The sequence below is a fragment of the Ursus arctos genome, unplaced genomic scaffold (genome assembly GCF_023065955.2).
Source record: "Ursus arctos isolate Adak ecotype North America unplaced genomic scaffold, UrsArc2.0 scaffold_14, whole genome shotgun sequence".
NCBI lineage: Eukaryota > Metazoa > Chordata > Mammalia > Carnivora > Ursidae > Ursus > Ursus arctos.
Genome location: NW_026622808.1, coordinates 1,942,987 through 1,952,487, shown reverse-complemented (window position 1 = coordinate 1,952,487; position 9,501 = coordinate 1,942,987). Strand labels below are relative to the sequence as shown.

General features: G+C 59.3%; 1 protein-coding gene across 9 annotated transcripts in view; it reads right to left on the bottom strand.

Annotated features, from left to right (window-relative positions):
* Positions 1–9,501, bottom strand: part of EPN2 (epsin 2) — a 91,043-nt gene that overhangs the window by 10,214 nt on the left and 71,328 nt on the right. For 7 of the 9 annotated variants that reach the window (XM_048226666.2, XM_026521120.4, XM_026521119.4 and 4 more), the window contains 3 exons: positions 9,265–9,351; positions 7,027–7,242; positions 2,540–5,386 (listed from right to left, as the gene is read on the bottom strand). In XM_048226666.2, the coding sequence (XP_048082623.1) occupies positions 5,088–5,386; positions 7,027–7,242; positions 9,265–9,351 (602 nt within the window). In that variant the 3' untranslated portion in view covers positions 2,540–5,087. Of the gene's footprint in view, positions 1–2,539; positions 7,243–9,264; positions 9,352–9,501 lie in introns of those variants that run through there. The other 2 variants (XM_048226665.2, XM_057311271.1) reach the window with 2 other exon arrangements.

Below are 9,501 nucleotides of genomic sequence, written 5' to 3'. Positions count from 1 at the left end.
CTCCGCCCTTCTGGACACCACCACCGTCCCTTTCCCGCCTCCTCCCCTGCGATGACCTTGGCCTCGCCCCTCACCAGCCACCCATCCCACCGCCAGGTCTTGTTACCAGTGACTGTACTGCCTCCAAGATAGGCACCCGAGCATGCCCCTCCCCTGCTGCTGGTTCCTTTCCTGGGGGCCCCTGCCAGCAGTCCTTCCTGGCCTCTGGGCCCTCGCTGCCCAGAGACCCCTGTCGCGTTAGGCGCGGCCCGCCAGCCCCTCCGACAGCGCTTCACCCCCTTCTCGTTCTGTTCCATCGTGCGCTTTCATCGACATTTCCCTATGAGGTGCAAATAAGGTCACCGTGATCAGCCAGCCGCCCGGATTCCGCCCGTGCCCTCCTCCCATACTTGGGTTCTCATCCCTCCTTCCATCCGGCCTGGCTTTAGTGCATTTCCAAATAAACCGCAGACGCCGTACGTTTTGGCATGCCTGTCCATGACTGGAGGTCGTATTTGTTCCTAGGTGTCATTTGTGTCTCTCGAGGGAACCCAGATGTGGACCGCAATGCATAAATCTCAGGTGTACTACTCGTGGAGCTGTGGCCAGTGCGTGCCCGACGCCCGGTCAGGGTCTGGAATGCTGCCATCACCTCGGAAAGCTGCCGCACGCCTCTCCCGGTCAAGGCAGGACAAGGCTGGAAACCTGGGAGGCTGACGGCACTCTGTGCCTGGGAAGCGGGGAGCAGGGGGGAGATCTGGGACCACCCACATGAACAACAGGCAAGGGCGGCCCCCAGTTCACTCCCCACTGTCCGTTCTGTCCTCCGCGGTGAGGACGCTGTGTGCTCCAAAGGCCATTCCCCGGGCCCCTTGTGTACAGGTGGGTCCCTGGAGTAGTTCTGGCCAAAGAAAGGTGAGTTGAAAGGCTGTTCTGCACTTACAGGTCTGATCCACTTAAAAACTCCGTGGTCCATCCTTCCATCCTTCCCCATGGCACCTGCACGCCACAGTCTGAAGACAGAACACGGCAAGGGAGGAGCCAGGAACATCCCCACTGGGCAGCTGATGAACGACTTTTATCGTGTTCTGCCACAGAGAGTTTGGGGGAGGTTTCTGCAAAGCATTCTAGTCTGACACGGAAATTGGAAATCAGGAGTGCGTTTCCACTGTCACCCAAACCAAAACCAAGCGTATGGGCTATTGGCTTAGCAGGTGGGTGACAGGCAGGAAGAACAGAGAAAAGGGTGGATAGCAGGAGAGCTCCATTAGGCGAGCACAGAACTAGATCCTTGTGCTAACGTGGCAGAGGCAGGTCCCCTGCCTGGTGGGCCAGCTCCAGGGGCAGGCAGGGGTGGGCGACAGGATGCGTGGGGCGCGTCGGCTGCCGTCGGCTGCATTTGGAAAGCTAGCACAGGAAAGCAGTGAGCTCAGGAAAGAAAGGGCCTGTTTGCAAGCCGAAATGACAGAAACAGAGAATCCAAAACTTTGGGGGGATCGAAAGTTTGGAAAAAGAAACCGTCTAGAAGTGAAATGGGAAGAGAGAAGGAAAAACGCTCCGGCACTCAAGTCCTCGTAAAAACTTCTCGCGGGGACAAGTAACTCAGCCACCTGGTTAAGTATCAGATGTAAGGGGGTTACACTCCCACATTATCCCCAAGGGCCCCAACAGTAGCTACCAGGAAGCTGAAAGCAGCGTGGGGTAAGGCAGCAAGGAAGAATCAACGTGCGTGCCTGTTATCTGCTGCTGTGTAATGAACCGCCCCCAAACACTGTCGCCCAAGACCACCACGTGTGACCTGTGATTCTGGAAGCAACCCCAGGATGCCTTCCTTGGGGCAAGGCATACGCTCTGTGTGTAGATTGAAATCGGTATTTGGTGAGCGGAAGGCCAGCTGGGACAGAGAGCAGCCGCGTGTGACCCTAACCCACTTCCCGTCCCCTGGGGCACCAAGGTAGCCTGCGCTCCCCCTCACTCGGCTCGCTCATTCCCTTCCACGGCAAGCTGCCCGTGGAGGGAGTGGGCTCTGTGAGAAGTAAACCAGTATTGCGAAGCCACGGAGAAGCGGTCCGTGAAGCAGCATAACCTAGAGGACCCTGACACACGCAGCCGTCTCTAGGCCGGGGAGTGGCAGTCCCTGCTGCTCTGACTCCGGCAAGCCCTCCCCAGGCCCCTGTGGAGTCCTGCTCCGAGTGGACTTCAGAAGGCCAAGGCTGCCCCAGAGCAGAGGCTGGAGCGAGGGGTCCTGACAAGAGGGAAGCCACATGCCCGCCCCAGGCGGCCCTCTCCACCCCATGCTAGCCTATGCCACGCATCCCCCTGCTGTCGGAGCACCTGCTCCAGCCCTGCTTGGAAAGGAGGCTGTCCTTCAGCCGCGCCACCTCTGACCACAGGCTCCCCGGTCCGCGGGTGGGGAGGCGCACCCACCGACGCCCTTGCAGGCCACCTGTCCCGTAGCCGCAGAGGCTCATGCAGGCGCGAGGACGGGTTCCTGCCCGCCTGCCTGCGGTGGGAGACCGGTACGGATGGGGGTGAGGGAGAGACACAGCCAGAAACCGCATCATGATACAAATGATAAATTATATTTGTACAGTAAATAAGTATCAAGAGTCAACACAAGTTCAAAACCAGCCACCGGCCCCTGGGACTGAGAGAACGGCTGGGTGACACCCCTACCACAGTGCCCGTCAGGAGGGAGCACGACGGCATGTGCACCACACGCGTGGCAGTGACCGGTGGCCTCGTGATCAGTGCAGCAGGCAATAGGGACAAGGCGCCTGGGACGGGCCTGGGACCCGGGGGTGGGGGGGCGCAGTGGGTCTCTTGGGGCCTTGGCGGCCCAGTGGCTAAATGTTGGGGCCTCCAAGTCAAGTCAGGAAGGGCTCTTGACTGTTGTGAAAGGATCACTGACCCAGTAGTCAGGTTTGGTCTACTGGCCTGTGAAGGGGTCTGGACTCGCACCATGTGAGTGAAAGCACCTCCCCCGGGAAGCGACCTGCTAGGCCCGACCCTGTCTCCACCCTCCCCTAGGTCGGAAGAGGCCAGACCAGGCGGGAGCCCGCGGTCCAGCCCCAGGTCTCCAGCCCTGGTGGAGACATGGCCGGAGCTTGGGCGGTGGCTCCTCGGGCCGGGGGACAGCCGTGGGGAGCAGCACGGGTGAGCTTTTAAAATGAGGAACAGCAGAGGCTGGAGAAGGCCGTTCGGACGCCGCCTGAGCACCTCCAGGCCTGGGCCCTGCTCCGGGTCCCATCTCCCCTGGAACAGGCGAGGGGGGCGGGGCACGGAGGAACACCAGGGGGGTCGGCTGCCCTTGGAGTTGGGGCAGAGAAGTCCACAGTGGGAAGCAAGACTGGAACGCCCACAGGCAAGCTGACCTGACCGGATGCAGGATGGGTGTGTGTGTGTGTGGGGGGGTGTCCCTTTCCTGGGGAGAAGCACGTCTTGTCTTTCTCTTTCATGAATTCATACTTTTCTTCTAGGGGTGGGTGGGGCGAGGAAAGGAGGAAGGTGGGAGAGGGAGGTAATATTAGTGCATGTTTGTTAAAAATCTCTGTGAGAATGACTTTTTCTTTTCTTCCACTCCAAAAGAAGAGATGATTATTTTTAAGTCTGCAGTGTGTGTCTGGAGTTAGCAGGTGGGTGCGTCAGGGCCGGCCCTGGCCGCTTACCTGTCTCGGCCCGGAGGCCGGCCGCCCCGAGGAGCCGTGGGCACAGAAGCTCCGCCGCCCCCTGGCGCCGCCATCTCCAGGCCATCCCCATCCTTACCCTGAGTGCGGATTAAGACAGAGGAGATCACGGACACACCAGGCTCAAGACGCCTCTTCCGTTTCAGATTTCCACTGGGAACGGAAGTGCTTGCTGACCCGTGCGTGCCTTCAGTTACGAAGGGGAATTAGCCGGTAAAGACGGGGAGGTACGTTTATCCGCTAGATTCTTCTTTAACCTGATGTCGGTGTAGCAGTAAGAGAAGCAGCCTGTCTCAGGGTCTAACCCGAAAGGCTGCAGGTCAGTCCGTTTGGTGAGTCACCAAAACAGGGAGTAAAAGGAGGGAAAAGGCAACCGGAGGCTTTTTGTTGTTGCTGTCGTGGGTTTTGTTTTGTTTTTTAAATAAACATCATCTTTTCTGTGTCATCAAATTCCCGTATTTTTCCCTATAATAGGAATTTGCTTTAGTTTTTTTTTTTCATAAGGCATTTTTGTCTCTTCCTATTTAAATTTTCTTAGAGTTAAAACCATAAATAAGAGGGTTTAAACCACTCACGTGACACGTGCCAATATCTTAATTCAGCCAGACCTGGTAAATTCTATCAAAACTAGACAGTTAAATAAGAACCACGTTATAAAAATATTAGCCAAAAAAAGACTATTCGATAATTCTGCAAACTCAAATATGAAACCGTACTAAACAAATTATGTGCAAACGTATACAAGCACAGAGCCACGTGGCAGGGTTATGCTCAGATTAGTTTAAAGCTTGCTCTAGTGGATTTAATTCAAGAGTTGTTCCACGGCGGTGGTGTTTACTTTGACCTCACACACGAGTCAAAGGAAAATAAAATATGCACAACCACTTCCCCGAAAAGGTCAGCGTCTCATGGAGCCGGTGCTTCATTCCGTCCACACCTGGGACCGCCTGGGGTGTCGCCAGCACTGGGGGTGGGGGTGGGGGGGCAGAGACACGGCGGCCATCCCAAGGCCCAGGCCAGGCGGCCTCCCAGAGGCCCTCAGGCTGAGGCTCAGGGCCAGGGCGACACTGACAACTCCCGCCTCCTCGTCCCAGGCCCCGGAGAGAGCTAGCCAACCTCTAGGACCAGGACCAGGACCAGGACCAGGACCCCGAGAGGCGACCCCGCAGCGGGCTAGGGGCGGGCAGCCTCGGAAGGCCCGGAGACCCACGTGCTGCGTCTGACGTCTAGCAGAGCTGCCGCGGCTCGGGTCTGAGGGTCGGGGCTGTGAAGACAACCCTTTTATCAGGAAGCCGGAACCGGAGAGCCCTAACACCCACCCCCCACGCTCGGACACCATTCCACAATCGAGAGTCCCTGCTCGGCGTCCTCAGGCACAGAGGCTCTGGGCATTCGCTCTGTGGTGGGTCCCAGGCCTGGGCACTAGAGAAGGAAGGGGTTGGTTGTGCCGGTGGCCTGAGCTGCCGAGGGGGGGATGCCCACGCTGCCCACCATGTTCATCGCGGCGGGGCCCAGTGGCGTCAGGGAGGAACCGCTGGCCCCCAGAGCCGGGTGTGGGGCCGTGGAGGTCATAGAGGCCACGGCCATGGACTCCACACCTGGGCTAGGCCCAAAGGACGAGCTGGTCCCCAGGACTGGGCTCCCCCGCAGCTGGTTCAGCGTCAGCGGCTGGGGCTGGTTCACCTGGAAGGGGTTGACAGGGGCCGAGGCCGCGGCTGCACCTGGGAGAGAGGAGGGGCAGTGGCTGGAGTCAGAACACCCATCCCCAAGTCCGAGGGCGGGAGACGGTGGCGGCCGGGAGCACGCACGCTCCCCCATCTGCCCTCTGGGGCGGGGGTGCTTCTCCATGCCTGCTGCTCCGCGGAGCCCGGGCGCCGGCCAACACACGGCACGTACGCCCGCCGGCTGCATCTCCGGCATGGGGACGAGGACACGGAGGCTGTCAGAAGCCCAGGGACTCGTCCGGAGTCACAAAGGCTGAATGAGGCAGTGCCAGGCGTGTGCCTGCCCGGGGCCGGCCCCCCAGGACTCCCTCTGCAACTAACAGCTGGCACCGCCCCCTTATTCTGTTTGCCAAGCTCTGTGACCACAGGTGTCCGGGAAAGAGGTGCGGCTTGAGAGTCTCCACCCCGGACCCTGGGCCCCAAGGGCTGACGTAACGAAGGCTCCGAGAAGCCCTGCAGTCAAGAAGCAGATGCAGCTCTGTCTTATCCGGCGTTTCCAGAATTTATCACGCATCCTAAAGCCTGTTCCCCCAGCTTTTAGCAAACACGTCTGCTGATAGTCTGCCAAAACACCCGAGAGTGGCCAGCACGGTCCCCAGGGCAGCCCAGCCCTTGAGCACAAAGGCCGCTGGCTGAGGGGCAGTCGCAGTCACCGCCAGGAGAGGCTGCCGGCTCTCCATCCCACCCGGGGGAGGCATTCCCGCACCAGCCCCTCTCGTCACCCTGCAGAGCAGCCCCACCAGAGCACGGCCAGCTCAGAGGCAGCAGAAGCCCCTGGGGTGGGATGGCGGGGCGCGGGGGGTGGGGGTGGGGGGGGAAGCCCAGCCTGGCTGAGACACTGGGTTCGAACCTGGCTCCACCCAGGGAGCAAGCAGCACGCGTGTCCTCGCCCGTCTCAGGACCACAGGGTTGGGCAGGCACTCCACATCCCACTTCTGCCCTAGGGTCCCCACCCTCAGCTCTTCTAAGTCCTGGGGTCCTTCTCTGCAGGGTCCTGTGAGGGGCAATGGCCCCGGACTGCAGATTCTGCTGTCTGAGGGAGGAGCTCAGACTGAATGTGACACATCCCAGCCCTTGGGGAGCCCAAGGCCTTGCTGGGCAATCGGGGCGGGGGACGCTCCCCAGAGGGAGAGGCTTAGAGCCTGGCAGTGAGGGGGGGGCGGGGATGGGTATGGTTGTGGGAGGGCAGAGTTCCCAGCCCTGGGAAGTCAGAATCTGGAACCTTGAATGGCTACACTGAGGGTCTATAGGCCCCTAGAAAATGCCCCCCCCCCGAAAGGGGAATGTTGGGCAGCAAACCCCAGCTCTTCCTCACCCTGCCACTGCCCTCCCCAGCTGACCGAGAAGTGGTGCTTGCTGGAGGGTCTCCCGGCCAAGGGCACCAGGGCCGGGGCAACTTCTGCTCAGTGGTCTCCACTGAGGGGAGGGGCTGTTTTCCACCCATCCCCCAACCACACATCCACTTTCTCGCCCGTCCCCCAAGCCCTGGAGAGGCCCAAGAATTCCGGGCATGCCTCCGAGTGTGGTGCCCGTGTACACGGCAGGAAAAGCCCCGGAGAGATCAGGGCCTAATGCCTGCCCCAAACCCGTTCTCAGGAAGGGGAGACACACAAAGGGAGCCCCGGGAGTGAGCGTACCTGGTGCCAGGAAAGGGTTGAGGGACTGGGCCGGTGGGGCTGGCCTGGTCACCAGCGAGTCCAGGTTGACCAGGGCTGCGTTGGGGCCCAGGAAGGACTCGGGTGTTTTCCGGGCGCTGCTGGGCTTGCTTGAGGCGGTGGTCAGGGGCTGGCACTCAAAGGGGTCGGGGCTTGTAGTTCCGTTGTTTTGGGACGGTGGAGAGGTCACGGCCTCAGCTACAAGACAAGGACACACGGGGGTACAGTGAGGACCGAGGTTGGGGCCCCGAGACAGCGGCATCCGACGCTCCTAACTCCAGGAGCGCCCCGTGCAATGCAGACATTCCGGCGGGAAGCTCCGTGGCCACGCCAAAGGTGGGATGTTCACCGCAGTGTTGTTTCCAGCACACGCGGCCGGGGACAGTCAGCCACAGGGCAGCTTCCAGAACCCCCGTTCATGTAACCAAACTGAGCGCAGGGACAGGAGGCCTAACGACGAGGAAGACAGCCGTATCACGTCGCGGGAAGGGCAGAGCTGGCAAAGCTGGGACGGCACGATCCTCCAGAAACGTTAGGAGGGTATCTGGGGCTGCGGGCCAGGCATGGACAATGGACATTTTTTGTGTTTTCACTGTCAATTTTCTAAAATGAACATGAATTTCTTGATAGAAAAGAAAGCAAGTTAAAAGTTCAGCCAACAGAGGGTGTCCTGAGACAGGCCGATGGCAATGTCAGTGCTCTGCCAAGATGCGATGTGGCAGGGTAGGGGGGGGTAAAAGTTCTTAAAAATGGTCATGCTTTGCACCCCGCAATCCCACTTCTAGGAAGCCAGTCTCCGGAAATAGTGCGAGACGGGAACGGGGACCCAAGCATGAGGATGTTCACCATGGAGTTATTTACTTCAGCAAATCCTGCGTCAACCTAAAACGTCCTTCCCAAAGGTAAAGATCAAATCCGTGCTTGCTGAGCAATACAAAGTATCCCACAGCTACGGACTACTTTCTGAAGAATTTTTAACGTCACGAGAAAATGTTTTCAACCCGCTATTCTGGGGGGCGGCGGGGCGGGGGGAGTCAGGATTCGATGCTTTCCGACAGTATGAGCTGAACAAAAACCACCGTGTAAACAGAGCTCAGAAAAAATGCTAGAAGTCAAACACAGGCTGGGATAGGGAGGATTACAGAGGAGTTCCAGTTCCTTCCATAAACCTTTCCAAATTTTCTACAGTGAAAACAGCTCTAGAACTGGGGGTAAATATCTTGCAAGTTTACGGAAGGACCGTCCATGTAACAAGACCACATGGCTGCCTCGCTGAGGTGCACACGGGTGGGCAAGGACCGTTAGGTTGCACTTCCGCCTGCAGAGGAGACATGTGGAATTTTGTTTTTTTAACGCAGCAAAAGAAAGACCCCAAGAAGCAGCACGTTCTAAGCTGCCTCTGGTCCCCTGAGCTGAGAGGGGACCAAGGGGTGGTCAAGGGTGCCAGGCTGCTCGGACCTTAGATGGGGGCCAGCCGGGCCTGTGGCTGCTGCTGGAGGAGGTGGTGACAAGGAGGGAGTGGGAGGGCACAGATGGAGAAGAGGAGGGCACAGGGAGAAGCAGAGAGAGGAAAGAGAAAGGAGAGAAGTTGCTCTATGTGGCTGGGAGGTGTGGCCGGGAGATGGACAGAGGCAGCCTGGCTCTGCCCCCCACCTCTGGCCTCCGCCCCCTCTCCCGGCCGGGTCTCTCTGACCCCACCCTGAGGCCCTGCCATTGCAGGGGCACTGGGAGGGGGCTCTGACAGGTGCTGGGTGGGAGCCACAGCCTGGGGTGATCAAGTGGGGGCAGAGACGCCCTGTCCAGGGCCAGAGCTGGGGCTGTCTGCACAAGCGGCACCGTGGGGAGTGGGAAGTTGGGAGGAGGAAGGCATATGGAGGCAGGGGTTCAGATGGGGCGGTGGGGGCCCAGGCTGGGCTGGGGAGGCCAGGGCAGGGGGCTTGCGCAGGCAACCACGAGGGGCCCGGGAGCAGGGCTGAGACGCAGAGGTGAATGAGACAGGAAGCATGGGCCCAACACCAGGAGAGGGTGAGAGAAAATCCCCGCCGCGTGACTTCTCACTGCTGATGTGTGAATTCCTGCAACCAGCCACTTACAGCACCCAAGACCAAAACACAAAGCAAATGCGGGACGCTGAGAGGTTCTGAAAGCTATTTATTTGCGCTGTAACTGGACCGGTCGAACGCACGGAACGTTACGGAAACCACGACCACCTTCACATACCTGGTTTTTTTGAAGTTCGGAGGTTGTCAAATTCAGAAAAGTCATCTTTAATTGTACCATTCAAATTACTGAAGAGATCAAAGGCCCCTGCGTGAACACAAGAGGCTGGTGACTGTGGGTACACCACGACCTCCCCATGATTCTGCTTGCCGGTCTACAGCCGGGGGGTGGGGGTGCTGGCAGCAGGCAGGGGAGGGATCTCTACCCCCGATCATGGGGGAGAACTGAGCGCCAGAG